Source organism: Protomyctophum parallelum (assembly GCF_964188405.1).
Source record: "Protomyctophum parallelum genome assembly, chromosome: 1".
Lineage (NCBI taxonomy): Eukaryota > Metazoa > Chordata > Actinopteri > Myctophiformes > Myctophidae > Protomyctophum > Protomyctophum parallelum.
In genome coordinates, this window is record NC_139697.1 from 22,345,431 (window position 1) to 22,361,758 (window position 16,328).

Below are 16,328 nucleotides of genomic sequence, written 5' to 3' on the forward strand. Positions count from 1 at the left end.
CCCGGCTGAAGTGCTCATCTCCCCCCACTCCGCTCTCCTCTCCCCCGGGCCACGATCGAAACCCTCCGGGCATTTTTTTTAATAGCGGCTGTGTATGTAATGTTGATGTTGATTTAGCAAGAGCATACCGTATTTATGGAAAGAAATACAATTGTATATATCCAGCACATCGTAAAAGCAATTAAAACGGCTTGTGTTTACGTGTGGGTGTTTGCTTTTTATTTAGCAGATGATGTGAAACTTGGGCCACTATAGTAGCCTAGTAGGCATACTTTTATTACTTCATAAATAATCAATATCACACACACACACACACACACACACACACACACAGGGATTGTGGTCTATCTATCTATAAATATAGGCTATAGTATCTACTGTCTTTCAACTTTTGCTATGAGGTTCATCGATAGGCCTACATGAACGCAATAAACCAATTGAAATGATTCCCTCAAAAAAATCTTATCTATATGCAGGGCTGCACACAACCTTTTTGGTCTAGTACTCAGAGGAGCACCTGGAGGAGTTACTTGGTGCTCCTAAAATGCGGATGGATAAAAGAGGGATGCATGAATAACTTATAGCAAAACGATATTTATTGGATAAGTGGGGACTGGGGAGTCAATGGAGAGTATTGCAACTCTAGATTCATCCCATTATTTAAAAAAAATCCAGAGTTGCAAATTGCAGCTATAGGTCCATGTGTATTCCCAGCCCTATATGCATATTCTAATACAAACTTCTTAATACTTCCTTTGATTGATTGTAATATTTATTAACAGTTTGCAGAATTACAGTACATTTCAAGCACAAACTCATATTATCCTAAGGATAATATGAGCATCAAAGCAATATTTAGATACTTTTTTATTTCTTTATTTAAAGCCGATCTACTAGCTCACAACATGTTGCGGAGCCGCGACACGTTGTGAGCTTGCTGATCATTTTCATCAGCTTGCTGATGATTTGCTTAACATACGACAAGTCATACGGCGAAGCATACGTCAGGTTTCCCTTTTAGCCGAGGCGATGTACACAGTCAACACAGTCAGACAGACAGACACACATGGCTCCTCGGTGCAAAATAAATAATGTACAATACCCGACTTTACGATAAAAGCTGGGTGAATTCTTTGTCCCTGTATAAAATATGCAGTTTTTATCAGCCAGATTGGGATGCTCACGACATATTTTGCACCACATCTCGCTGCGCTCAGCATTAGTTTGGAGCCAGCCGACATCCAAACATTTTTCCGCAAGCACACGTTTTCTGTGCGGTTCAGGTGGTGGTTCCGTTTGGCGTCTCTTTGGAGGTGGTGGTGCTGGAACACCAAAATAGTTACTTAATGGGGCTTGCTTCTTGGACATTTTGACGAGAGTTTGGCTGTAATACTGTAAGAATAATGTGTCAGATAACTTTTCCTCCCAGTAGCAAGCAGGAAGCAGCACGCATGGATTTGGAATCCTCCCTCGTTTGAGTAAGGACGCGCTGTGATTGGCCACAATGGCCAGTGCACTCTCGCAAGACGTGCTGTGATTGGCCAGTAGCCACTTGTGGCAGTCGGTGGGAAATGCTCTCGCCTCAGAATTTAGTGGGTATTCTGGCCATAATAATCATTCTGGGCGGCCCCAGCTGTTGGTACGCAGAAGCGCTTCCCGGCGCTTGATTGACAGCGCATTTTTAATTTTGACGATGGATGCTCACTGGCGCACCACTTATGTGCAGACCTGTCTATATGCGATTGGTTCATCAATACATGAATGCGATAAACCAATACAAATTATTCCCTCAAAAAAATATTATCTCGGCGATTGGTTTATCGATTCAGAACGCAGCAAACCAATCACAAAACACGGGCAACATATTGCATAAATAGAGGGGGTACATACAACTGATATAAAGGCTATTAATTTTTTTTTAAAGGTATGATTGATGGTGCCCAAGTTTCAACATACATGGGGAGAGAACTGGCTCGCAAGTGACGGAACACAACCTGTTTTCACCGCTTTGACACCTTGTTGCTCATATAAACTTTGATTTCTTTCCATAAATATGCTATGGTCTTGCCAGATATTCATTCATATTACATATACAGCCCTTATTTAAAAAGTAAATAATTGAATTCGGAGTCGGTGCGGTCAGCTTTTGCAGAGGCTTTTGCTCTTGTCAAATGAGCTAAACTCCGCCTCCTCAAACCACGCTGTGCTCTGATTGGCTAGAAGCAGCTTCTAGAAGCTGAAGCCAGAATCCAGCTTTTAAAACCTGCGTCAAAGTTGTCAAAGTTATGTTTTGAGGATGTTTTGAGGAGAAAAAAAGCATGCAAAACAAAAAAGAAGCTGTTCATTCCAAGCTTCAAAACGAAAAAGCTGGTCTGCATAGAGATAACATGGGACCACGAAGCTAGAAGCTGCTGCTTCTAGCTTCTAGCTTCCTTGGTGTGAACGAAGCTTGAGCTGTGGAAATGACTACAGGTCTCACCTGATGATTACTCCCCCAAAAGTGTTCATGTGAGTGACTACAGTAGGTGCCTTTCCATCAAGAATTTTCGAATATAAGAAGCGATAAAAAGTCATTAGAAAAAAGAAAAGCGTATTTTTCTTGTTTCCATCCACTGATAAAAATGTGTCTTCACCACGGTGCATTTGACGTTCTTTTAGGCTTTAAAAAATATTATACACGGACTGCCTGTGGTTGTTCTGCATGAAGTCAGCTGTCGAGAGGGCCACTGGGCCAGGCTCTCTTTCAATCAGGCTGTCTGTTAAATAAATAGGTGTGTTTTTGACTTGACAGGGGCTGGTATAGTTTTGTTTTCAAGTACAGGGACGAGGGACGCCTCCCTGCCCTGCGACTTGACAGTACATTTCCATTTTGGCCGTGTTGATGTCGCTTCTGTTGTTGACTACTAGTCTCCCCTCGTCCGTTCCGTTCCGAGCTGTTTAGGAGAAATATCATCGATCTAACTTCATGATCAACTCACTCACCGGGGAGAGCATGGGCCTCGATCGATCAGCCTGCAGACAGAGGCCTCGAGACTCGAGTGTGTAAATGTATGCATCACTCCACAAGTCCACTACTAACCATCGTGTGTGTTTTTTTTCTTTTCCAACTGTTCAAAAGCGATATAGTGCTAGTGCAATGCTTTCTAATTATAAATATTTTCCACAAGTGTTTCCATACCCCATTTGCGAATTTCACTTTTTCGACATAGCCCAAAAATCCACCCCCTGCAAGCTCAGAAAAATTGAGACTTATTCGCATTTTGAGGTGTTTCCATCCAGGAGTTTTTGCACAAGAGCCATAATGCGCAAAAACATGGCTTAATGGAAACATACCTACTGACAATTCAGGGCCTGCGTCATCGCTAGCATTTCTGTCATCAATCGATCATTGCATCGTCATTGGACCTCAGTCTATTTTTTAATCGCTTAAAAAACAATTTAACCTTGTGACATTGCTACGTTTTTATTTGTATCCCTCTTACTGTAGAACTTGCCGTTATATCTGGGCTGTGGGCCAGCGGTGCTCTTTTACCCTGCAGCAGGTGCGATGTCTCACACCTGCTGTATATGACACAATGTGTGCATTTACTAATTTCGCTGGCTGAAAACGTTCAATTAAATGAAGACATTTTAGTTTTTCCTCAGAGAGCCTTTTTTTTTGGTCTTAGAAGATAATTTGTCCAAGCCTGTCAAGCTTGTTGAAATGAAAAACACGTGACCGTTTCCTGCTGCAACTTTTTCCAAATCCAAGTCACAAGTCACTCTTTTAGTGTAAACTGCCACTTGAGATTTTGCGGTGATGTAAATGTTTGGCTGCTTTCTGCGTAGCCATCTAGCGTGTCACCGCCTGCTTGGGGAGCCGGCTGGGTGGCGTGTTGCGCCTCCAGACCGCCGCTGGTAATGAAGAAATGCAAATGACGGAACAATTTCATGGAGTATTATTATCGGAGAGCTCTCACAGCAGGTACCAAAGGGAGTAAATGTGGAAGCGCAATTAGAAGGTGAACCTGGCACCGCCTTCCAAACCGTATGTTTCCATCCTTCTCTTATTTTTGTCAGTAATTGTGATGCCCTCGTACTTTCATCTCTCCCTGCTGGCCCCATCTCTGTCGTTATATAGAAAAGTAGCCCTCGGGTTATGATCAAGTCCAGTAAATTGGTTCTCCCCTTAAGGTTAATTGTGTAGAAGAAGGATGGGGCAGGAGAGTTTTCCATTTGCTTCATACTCTTTCAGATTTCTTTGCTTTCTGTGCTGTAGTACAAAACCTTGGAGATTAGATGAATTGGGCATCTTTGGTAGACAAAACAGGAAAGGGCGCACACCAGTGTTGGTGAGGTGCTGGCCTAAGGCAGTAAATAAGTAAAAATGAGAAAAAGGCTGCACACTCGTAGCCACGATGCTGTATATTTATTATTATCCAACGTTTCGACCTTTCGGCCTTCTTCAGGGAATAGTGGGCATCTTTTACATCTCCAGATCGTCTCTTGAACTTTATCAGCAAGTCATCAAACCGCTTACCACGGCTTCTGTCTTGTGACATTTACCATTTTTTTAAGTTAAGTTAAGTTTTTAAGTTAAGTTTTTTTTGTGGCTTTCGCCTTTATTTTATTAATTTTTTTATGGAGGGACAGACGGTAGGCTGACAGGAAATGGGGAGATAGATGGGGGGGGGGGGGGGGGAGTGACATGCAGTAAAGGCCGTCGGGATCGGGAGTCGAACCCGCGGCACACTGCCAGACTGGATTACCAGCCAAGGTGCCTGGACCGCTGAGCCACGGCCCAGGCCGACATTTACCATTTTTAAGCCAAACATATCTCACCATGCAAGGGATCGATCCCATGGGTTACAAACGGATCAAACAAGAGATTTGTTTATAACCCTGGTCCCCTTCCTTTTTCCTTTTGATGTTTTGTGTTTTTTTGTGGTGTTGGCTGCACAGCTGTTTGTCCAGTGTATTGAGTGTTTTTAATGTCCAGTAGACCACAACAGAAGTGTGTATGCACGTTGACATTTAAAATAAATGTTGTACAATGAACTTTCTTGAATTCTCAATAAGTTATTCAATTCAATTCAAAGCCCTAGATATGTTGTTAAAGGTCTTGGAAATGTTTACCTATAATGACATGCCCAAAACCAGTTTGAAAGTGATAAACTGATGCAATACGAGGGAAACCTTCAAAGGCAGACAAGACGTACTCCATTCAGTCCATTGTATCCATATTATGCAATGTGACGCATTGTTAGCTTGAAGATTAATATTTGTTGGCAAGCTACTTATTTAATTACTCACCCTGTAAAAACGTTATTGTTACAGAAACTACGTTGGCAAGCTACACTGAGCTTTATTTATAAAACATTTTAATCACACAATTTTTGCAACACATTTTTTTTCACCCAGTGTCAAATATCTAATGCAATCATGTGCGCTACACTCGCTGTGCCAACCTGGGGAGAGCAACGGGCTGACCTCATGCTTCCTTGCACGAGGAGTCTTTTCACCTCCCGGGGGAGTTTCCACGGTTGGAAGGAGCACGTTATTCCAACCAATCCTTTCCCCTTCATCATGCACCCCGGCTGGCCAGGGGGAGGCAGTATAGATACCAGGATTACTGCATTTTTTTGTGAGGGTACCTACCCTAGGGGACACGGGGAGAACATGCAAACTCCACACCGAAAGGCCCTTTTGCCAACCCCACCCAGGGTATGGGCACTGATGACATGGAGGAGAGAACATGCCCCCAGCTTCCCCAACAGGAATCGAACCCAGGACTTCTAGCTGTGAGGCGACAGCTCCACTACACTGATCTTAAGGAGAATGACTAAAATGAGCTGGGTGCTATAAGGGAAGGTTGAGCACATTAAACTGTACAACAGCAGAATGGTTTATTGGACCACACGCTGCCTAGCATCGTATCGTGATATGGCATTGTAGTTTTAAGACCTAGTATGCACTTGTGAGTTTATATTTTACTGTACTGGCTTATGCTTAGATAAGTGGACAACATTGTAAATGCTGCCGTTTAACTAGAGTAGCAGGATGGTCCTCTGCTGTTTGCGGGTCACCGGGGCGATTCCTCTTCTCGTAGATCAGATCATGAATCTCAACAGCTACTCCACAGACTCTGTTCAGGTGTGCTTGAGCAGCACGGTGAAACAAAACGTCCACAGAGCAAACGGGATGTTCACACCAGAGAGTGACTGTAACGCCCGGCGGAATCTGCTAAAGCGGCTCGCTGATGAAAGCTGTTTTGCCAGGGGGGGGGATTGGAGAGCGGTGGTGCCCAGGGCTCTGTGGAGGTGTTAATAGACAAGCCTGCAGATTGGGTGAAACGATGCGAAGACGAGAGAGCAATGGGAGACGCCCCCCCCCCCTGCTGTCTTGACTGATAATATTTGGAGAGGGGCGAGAGGGGTGGTGGGGGTTATGTGGCGTACATTCACCCTTATCACCCCCATGCACACTCTCGCGGCTCACATGTGAAAACACGAACCTCTGCTGTCACCAGCCAGCCTGCCAGGAGTTCTGGTATAGCTAATGCCACCCGCCGGTGGCACATCAGGAATTACCACCTGTGTCACATTTCCTCCCAAGCTGTGGCGGAACAGAAGGCTGGTGATTAATCACCAGTCTGAGCATCAACGCTATACGCTCCTATAGCGAGCCTCCGTCACGTGGCTTTGAAAAAGGAGCACTTTTGTTTATCGGTGTATCGGACACACATGCACTTCTTCACACACATGCTTTCACCTCTCTCAGAACAAAAAACACGCTCGGCGATCCGCAGGGGTTCAGTTTAACCGCCATCTCACGGGGAAGCTCTCTGCACCGATGATTTGTGACATCTGACCTTTAATGAACACTCCAATCTGAGCCTTGCCACCGTGGGACTGAGAGGGGGTCCTCACCGTGGCCCCCGGTGTGAGATGCACGGCACACAACGCACTCCACAAGTGGCCTCATTAGCATGACGCTATAACAAGCCCTCAGATCCGTGGACAGCTGGTCTCGCCTGCATTTGTCACTGCTCTAAGCATGTTCAACCTGGTTCCCCGTTTTGGATATGTCATTATAGGTGACAATTCCCCCCTTTTGCTTTTTTTTAAGTGCTTTTTCTTTTCTATTTATTCAGGGAAGTCAATTGAGAGCCAGCTCTCTTTTCCAATGGCGCCCTGATTACAGTAAATGTAGCATACTATTTAAACACAAATACATTACAAGATAATACACATTTCAGAATGAGCAAGTACAGCTGGAACTCAAAAAATCCCTTACAAATCTTTGAAATCGATCAAGTGAAATCAAGTTCTTAGGTTTTAAAACTGATTGTAGACAGAATCTGTCCTATTTCGTATCTTCTCTCTCCCTCATTTCTATTCCTTATCTCTCTCTTTCCCTCATTTCTATTCCTTATCTTCTATCTTTCCCTCATTTCTATTCCTTATCTTCTATCTTTCCCTCATCTCTGTTCCTCATCTTCTATCTTTCCCTCATTTCTATTCCTTATCTCTTTCTTTCCCTCATTTCTATTCCTTATCTCTTTCTTTCCCTCATTTCTATTCCTTATCTTCTATCTTTCCCTCATCTCTGTTCCTTATCTTCTATCTTTCCCTCATTTCTATTCCTTATCTTCTATCTTTCCCTAATTTCTATTCCTTCTCTTCTCTCTTTCCCTCATTTCTATTCCTTCTCTTCTCTCTCTCCCTCATCTCTGTTCCTTCTCTTCTATCTTTCCCTCATTTCTATTCCTTATATTCTCTCTTTCCCTCATTTCTATTCCTTATCTTCTATCTTCCCCTCATTTCTATTCCTTATCTTCTATCTTTCCCTCATTTCTATTCCTTCTCTTCTCTCTTTCCCTCATTTCTATTCCTTATCTTCTATCTTTCCCTCATTTCTATTCCTTATCTTATATCTTTCCCTCATTTCTATTCCTTATCTTCTCTCTTTCCCTCATTTCTATTCCTTCTCTTCTATCTCTCCCTCATTTCTATTCCTTATCTTATATCTTTCCCTCATTTCTATTCCTTATCTTCTCTCTTTCCCTCATTTCTATTCCTTATCTTCTATCTTTCCCTCATTTCTATTCCTTATCTTCTATCTTTCCCTCATTTATATTCCTTCTCTTCTCTCTTTCCCTCATTTCTATTCCTTATCTTCTATCTTTCCCTCATTTCTATTCCTTATCTTCTCTCTTTCCCTCATTTCTATTCCTTATCTTCTATATTTCCCTCATTTCTATTCCTTATCTTCTATCTTTCCCTCATTTCTATTCCTTATCTTCTCTCTTTCCCTCATTTCTATTACTTATCTTCTCTCTTTCCCTCATTTCTATTCCTTCTCTTCTATCTTTCCCTCATTTATATTCCTTCTCTTCTCTCTTTCCCTCATTTCTATTCCTTCTCTTCTATCTTTCCCTCATTTCTATTCCTTCTCTTCTATCTTTCCCTCATTTCTATTCCTTCTCTTCTATCTTTCCCTCATTTCTATTCCTTATCTTCTATCTTTCCCTCATTTCTATTCCTTCTCTTCTCTCTTTCCCTCATTTCTATTCCTTATCTTCTATCTTTCCCTCATTTCTATTCCTTATCTTATATCTTTCCCTCATTTCTATTCCTTATCTTCTCTCTTTCCCTCATTTCTATTCCTTCTCTTCTATCTTTCCCTCATTTCTATTCCTTATCTTCTCTCTTTCCCTCATTTCTATTACTTATCTTCTCTCTTTCCCTCATTTCTATTCCTTCTCTTCTATCTTTCCCTCATTTATATTCCTTCTCTTCTCTCTTTCCCTCATTTCTATTCCTTCTCTTCTATCTTTCCCTCATTTCTATTCCTTCTCTTCTCTCTTTCCCTCATTTCTATTCCTTCTCTTCTATCTTTCCCTCATTTATATTCCTTCTCTTCTCTCTTTCCCTCATTTCTATTCCTTCTCTTCTATCTTTCCCTCATTTATATTCCTTCTCTTCTCTCTTTCCCTCATTTCTATTCCTTCTCTTCTATCTTTCCCTCATTTATATTCCTTCTCTTCTCTCTTTCCCTCATTTCTATTCCTTCTCTTCTCTCTTTCCCTCATTTCTATTCCTTCTCTTCTATCTTTCCCTCATTTATATTCCTTCTCTTCTCTCTTTCCCTCATTTCTATTCCTTCTCTTCTATCTTTCCCTCATTTCTATTCCTTCTCTTCTATCTTTCCCTCATTTCTATTCCTTCTCTTCTATCTTTCCCTCATCTCTGTTCCTTCTATGCCCTATCCATATCTTCTGAGAGACTGAGAGAGGTTTCTCTTCTCTCTGAGCACGTCAGTAGGGCTGTCACGATCATGACATTTTACTTGACGATTAATTGTCACACAAAGAATTACACATCCGGAAAGATGGTGGGTGGGTGGGGAGGACTGGGAAGGGAGTTGTGGGAGAAAATGTAAAAAAACGAAGAGTCGTATTCTTTCTGTGAAAACTGCACATGATCTAACTCTTTGAATAAAATGTACTTAAAAAAAAAAAAGAATTACACATCCGTTTGCCTTGTAGGCTTCGTAAACAAACATTTCATAAGGCGATGTGGCAAATAACTTAACTTGACTGTATATAGAAATGAATGAGGAATATAGAGGACTACAGTATGACTATTTCAGGAAATAATTGCGATTATCTCAAATAACTGCGATTAGGCAAATATACATCAATCGTGACAGGCCTACACTAAAGCACAGTATGACTTCTTTCTGAGAGACTGAGAGAGGCTTCGCTTCTCCTTTGAACCCGTCAGCTGGGATGGAGAGAGAGACTGAGCAGCACTTCAGTCTACGCAGGGAGTATAAAGCCTGGCTGGGTTTCATTGCATCATGTCGATCCTTAGTTCATTTGTTATGCCAAGCGAAGTGTGGTGCATGTCAAATTCTTCTCTCTCTCAATGTGCTTATCAATGATAAATCCCTTTCATATTGGAATTGGTGGGACCGAGCTGTCCTATTGTAGTGAGTGACATGTGTGGTGAAAGTGTTTGCAATAAATGTCAACATAACTGAAAGTCACGATTCAATTCACTCTGTATAAAATGTCTTTATCAAGACTATCTCTGCTCGCTGAAGTTTCGTTTTTGGTTGTTATAGAGGTATTTTCCACAGTACGTTATTCATACGTAGAATTTGTCCTCCGAATTTACTCATCCTAACTATTAGGAGCAGGTGGAGTAGTCAAGGGTTAAGTGTCTTGCTCAGGGATGCATTGGCTGTGTGAGCCGAGGTTTGAACCGTCAACCTTCTGATTCCCAGGCAACCGGTCTACCCTAGAGTTCTCAAACTCTGCCAGAAACCCGACCAGACCCGACGTTTTAGGGTCGGGTCTGGCCTAAAATCTATGCTAATGTGTTGAGCTTGTAGATTGGCTATTTTCAAACCCTTGAGGTCCCCAGACCCCACTTTGAGGACCACTGCATTACAATAAACTCAAGGCTGTGCGATGTCTTTGTGGCAGTGCTGCCTGTGGGCATCTGTCTGTCTGTCGGAGAATAGAATTGCATAACTTGCTTTGTGAATTTGCATCACGAATGAAAAAAGATAAACACTGCCTGTGCCCTATTCCTTATCTATGATTTAAATGCAACTGCCTCTCAAGGTCTATAGCCTGATCTGTAAATGGAAACGCATGAATAGATTTCATGCAGAAAAGCACAATAAATGCCTGTATTTAGACAACAATGCAGTAAATCCTTACTGAAATGAAAGGTTTCACTAGAATTTATACTCCTTAGTATGAAAGTGTCGCTTGCCAAAAAGAATGGATCTATAAGCTAACGAGTCTCACTGCAATGCGTTGTTAGCTTGTAGATCTGTTTATTTTTCGTATTTCTTTTGCAAGTGACACCCTTGCGTAATCAAGGACTCCCTCTGCTGCTTATGCTTACCTGATACCAGGGTCTACATTTCCAATGGAAGAGAGACAATGGGCTCTATTTTCGTCCATGCTAAACCACTTTAACCCTAAATTACTTAGCTTTTTTTTAACTCTTTTTTTGAAAAACTTTTTTGAATAGTTCCGATCTACAAGTTAAACGTGTTGATGTAGGTGGCCGGCGTCTGCCCAGAAAACAAGGAAGTGGGTTGATCAAATAGAATCCATTTTCGGGTACTCTATCGTCTATTTCTCGCTCAAATGTTTTAAAATAAAATTTTGAGAGCAATGTTTCGCTTTAAATGACATTGTGTGTGTGTTTACATGGCTGTCATGTTGGAAACGGCAGTAAATCAAGCAGGGCGCAGCAGGTGCTCTGAGGCTTTGATTAGGCATCGGTCTGTTATAGAGCGGAGCGGTATTTATCCAGAAATAACACACCGCTGAATCCGGCGATTTGACCAATTGGTCAAATCAAGCATTCAACCAAGCCATGTAATTAATTGTGTTTACCTACATCTTGATTAAAATAAGTTCTGGAGTTCAGCGTACTAAATGAGGTCGTTTCATCTCTCCAGGGGGCACAAGAGAAAGCTGGATGAAGCCAAGGAGGAAGAGGAGGCAGACGCGTCGTCTAAGGACTCAGAGGAGGAGGAAGGCAGCTGCTCCGATGAAGACCTCATGGCTGCCGCCTTGGAGGCGGAGCTTAACGACTTCATGTGAAAAGACAAAAAAATGGGTGATGAAAAGTAAAGATGACGACAAAATGCAGCCACTGCAAAAAAAAAAAAAAACAGAATCCCGTGCTCCTGTTCAACTAACGAGAGGTACCGACACATTCTATTTTTTTCCTCCCCGCCTCACTTTGAAATGCGTGTGCGTTCGGTGTGTATGATTTTGTTTGGTGTGTGTTATGATGAATGCGCTGTACATTAATGAGTCTCCTGTGTGTAAATACAACCTTTGAGAATGTCTAGGGGTGATAACGGAGGCGTTTTTTTTGGACAGAGCAACACATTTGATAACATTTTATTGTGAGCTAAAAATTGAAAACATGGAATTAGAAGTTTCTTGTTTTTTTGTTGAGTTTTGCTTTTCTATTTCGATTTTTATATAAACAAGAAAATAAAAAAACAACTGGGGGATTATGACAATTGCTGGTTCTATATGCCAAAGAGTTTGAGATGGGTTTGCCAAGGCCTGCAGCTAAACATTGTACTCTTCCATGTTTGTCTCAACAGATTTTTAGGGTTTCATAAATATTGCATCCAGCAAATCTTGACGATTGAATGTGTTTACCTGTATCTTGAGACAGCTGTCCTCTTTTATAGAGTTTATAAATTTGCTACCATAATATGTCGATGTGAAGGGGTGACCACACGAGAGTCCGAGACCCATTGCTACAGACACAGGCGCTTCAAAAACATATTGGTATAGCAGCATATCGGGCAAAACTCCATGGTGGAACGTGTGTAACGTGTGTATTTGCATACTGCGTAACCAGGTGAACAAATATTGTATTACGGGATTATTTTTATTCAAACATACTTTGAGTCTTGTCTAATGTCAAACTTTCGTTTGCATTTGCCATTGTCTCACTGTTCAGGCACACACACACAAAATAGGACGGAGCTGAAAATATTTCAACTTTTGTGTGCATCTAAAATGCTTGAAAGTTTGTATCGACGCACATCTGTGTAATTGTCTCCTGAGGTCTCTAGTACAGTGATTCCCGACCTGTGGACCGCGAAGATATTGCAAGTGGGCCCCCCGAAATGTGAAAAACCACTAAGATTTTAATGATTACACAGTATAATATTAACATTTAAAGAATAATGTTAAAGTCACGGTGTCTTATTCTTTAAAACTTGAAATAAAAAAAGTTTTCATTGTGATGCTGATACATTTAAAGTATATTTAAAGAATGTGTTTGTTCCATTGATCCAATCGCTTGATTGATCGTTAAACATGCTCTGAAAATGCACGTGGCCGACCGACCTGACCACCCGAGTTAAGTGGTCAGATGGGTGTGCTACAAATACTAGAGATCTTCAAGTGGAACCTGATCCAGAAAAGGTTGGGAACCACTGCTCTAATTTGAGGGTGGTAAACTGGCACGCCGCTCTGGTAACTGCTAAGCATAGTTTGCAGCGTTTTCACACAAAGGTGCTAACGAAATCTCCCATCAGCACCAAGATTTGTCACTGTCGTCGTGGTATTCCTGATGTGGGTGTGTGCGCGATCACTGACAAATGCAATAAATGCCAGTGTACTTGTGGTGGATTAATGTCTCTTTTCATTAGAACAACCTTTTTAGTCCTTTCGCCACAGCAGTACAGAATCCACTGCTGTCAAACTAAAAATATATATATTGAGAAGGAAAAGAATTAAACACGATTTGCATGGTTCTCAAAGTGGGGTGCAGGGACTCTTGAGAGACAAATAGCACCAAATGGAGTTCTTGAAATGTAAATGTTTGAGAACCAATGAACTGGAGGCCCCTTGATGCACTAGCTTGTACCACACTGAGATGAACTCAACTTTTATGTTTTTCCCATGTCTGCTGATTTGGATCAAACAGCTAATGAGCTGTGACACCATTTATTTTAGTACTCAAGAATCTAATGTCTCTAAACATGGTCGTTAATAGATGTAAAGCTAATTCCTACAGTAAAAAGCTCATAATTAAACTTATACAAAACCACCTGTTTTGGTTCGTTTGGTTCGTGTTTTCACAATCACAGTTTTAAGTTAGTTCTTTGCAACCACAGGTTCAAGTCTAGTATCATAAGCTTGGTTTATACTTAATGGTGCTGTAAGTTTTTGGTAAAAAAAAAAAAAGCTCTATCTATATTCTGATGGTAATCATTACTTTAGTGTTTCTTCAGTAACGGAGATCTCCCTGTCTCTCCAGCATTTTAATAAGAAAATACCTGCTTACAGGTGGCTTACCCATTTTTGTCATTCAGTAAAGAGAATGCCGCAAATGTATCAGCTTGTATTCCAGTTCCAATTCTGTCTGCTCATTTCTTTGTTTTCGTTTCATCACTTTAAATTTAATTATGTTATCTATCTTGTTCTCTTGCCTGATTTGATGACATTGGTAATCTAAAACAACATTTTCTGTTTTCTTAAAAGCTGGAGCGATGGGGAAGGACCCCCTGTTACTGAACAAACTATAGCAATAATCAATTATATGATCAATAATCGGAATATAATTTCCCCTGATTTTATAAATCAATTACTGCACCTTTAATCAGTATTGTTGAGCTTGTAGATTTGTTATTTCCAGCATGGCACGCCGTCAAGTATACATTAGGGAATAGAGGGCAGTAATCCATTTGGGTCATGACCACTGATTTTTGCTCCATAGATGCGTTGTGACCCTTATCTTCAGCAGGGCCACTCACTAAATGTCACATATTGTAGTCAATAGCAACAATGACAACTCAATACAACACTGTTCAGCTTCAGTACAGTTCTTTTCCCATATTCATAATTTGTTTGTTGTGTTGTTTTCTTTCCTAATTTTTAATGAAAAGACTGACTTGTAAAGTATTTGTAAAGTCTATTTCATACTTGTTCCACAAAGGAAAGATACTTTTCATTGAATAAAGATGTGTTTTTATAAGAAATGAAAGTTGCCTTCTACCGTTTCCATCTGTTTTTGATTGTGCCGTCAACCAGGATTAGTGAATGTTGTGCTTATTCCATCTGTCAGCGATTGGTTTAACTTAATCCTATTTCCTTTGAATATGAACGTTTTATGCAAGGCCCTTTTTAAGTGAAACCTCACTTGACCACTTGAACCCTATCATCCTTATTCTGGGGGGAACATTTGCCAAAAATAGCCGATCTACAAGCAGCTTTTCGGCAAAGAGATGTGGTGCAGAGAATGAAAAGAATAGCGGACCAAGTACAGAGCTGACCACGGTTATCTCAGTATTAGTTCACTTAAGTATAAATGCCATGGCCTCCAGATAGCAGGGAGGGAAGGACTGCGTGTTCCACAGAGTGTCATCGGGTAATAATAAGCTGTTGGCAACTTCTTCTTGCGTATCCCAGGAGAAGTAGTTCTTGAGTGAGCCAACACAAGCACTCCACTTGAGAATGGCTTGGGAATGGCGTACACGTGTATGCGAAACCACAACATCCACGGCCCCATTACTGTGATTCACGTGGAGGGCGAGCTTGTTTTGGTTCCCATGATAACTAATTCCGCCCACCCTGGACGTCTTTGGCCTAAAAAGCCTCAATGCCTCGCTGTCGAAGCACCTGCCTGTGATTTAACAAGTCATGCATTTGTTGTAAAACCTTGCATATAATGTATGCAGAATGTTGAGTAATTAAAACGAGCGCTGCTTCCTAAAATTTGCTTGGGAATGACAATTATGTACTTATCTACACCCTCCTCAGATCATCAGTGAAAATGACCAAATTGGGGAAAGATACTTTTTTAACCATTTCAACCTTTGTTGACCAGGGATCTATAGGGGACAGGGTATATGCTTGACCCATTCTTTTTTCCCCCTGTATCAAATTTCTTCAGTGTAAATTGACCCATCTACAATATATCTGATATTGCTTTGTGAGTTTGTAGATCTTCTATATGTTTGCCTAATATGACATGCCCAGAATAGGGAAGCTAGGGTTCATGTAGTTAAAAATTAAATACAATTAAACGTCATATTAGCATTTTTTTCTGTAGTGACAATAGACAGGAATTGAATGGTAGAGAGATGGGATGACATGCAGCAAAGGGCCTCAGGTCAGATTCAAACCAGGGCTAGTCTTGCGTATAGCCAGACAACTATTCCACAATCTCCGAATGCTATATAGAATAAGGAAGCTGCTATTTCCGTTCACGAACATATATTTTAAAAATATCTTTACATTTTACTATTTGATTTCCTTTTCTGCTAAGCAACAAGCTATAAATGCTTAGATGTTTTCTATTTATATTAGGATAAATGTGCGCGGCTGTAAAAAGGAAACGAAAGTGGGGAGGAGGCTCCACTTCCGTTTTATATTTCACTCATGAAAGCTTTTCCATTGCTCCAGACTGTAAGGACAACGGAAGCATTTGGAAATTTGCGAGAGGCAACAGTCTGGCAACGCGAGACTAAACCAGGACTAGCTGCGCGGGAAGGATTTTAACTTTTTATATGGTAGCCTATTGTTAATCCCAAAAAACAAACATCCTTGGCTGATGAACTGCTAGCAGTTTTAATATTGCCGTCATGATGCATGTTCTGGTACAGATATCCCATTAGGAAACACGTTTTAATGAGATTATGATGACGTATTACTCAGTGAATGGGAAATGCAATCAGCATAAAATCCATACCAGAGCCATTAGTCCTCATGTCATACTGTATGTATCTATCTATCCCGATCTTGGACTGATATATGTCTGCTCTGCTGAACCTAATGCATG

The 16,328-nt window shown here is 41.1% G+C and overlaps 1 protein-coding gene across 1 annotated transcript in view; it reads left to right on the forward strand.

Annotated features, from left to right (window-relative positions):
• ctdp1 (CTD (carboxy-terminal domain, RNA polymerase II, polypeptide A) phosphatase, subunit 1) overlaps positions 1–15,064 on the forward strand; it is a 117,728-nt gene extending 102,664 nt beyond the window's left edge. The window contains exon 13 of the mRNA XM_083774942.1: positions 11,470–15,064. Within this exon, the coding sequence (XP_083631068.1) occupies positions 11,470–11,614 (145 nt within the window). The 3' untranslated portion in view covers positions 11,615–15,064. The remainder of the gene's footprint in view (positions 1–11,469) is intronic.
• Positions 15,065–16,328: the final 1,264 nt, after the last annotated feature.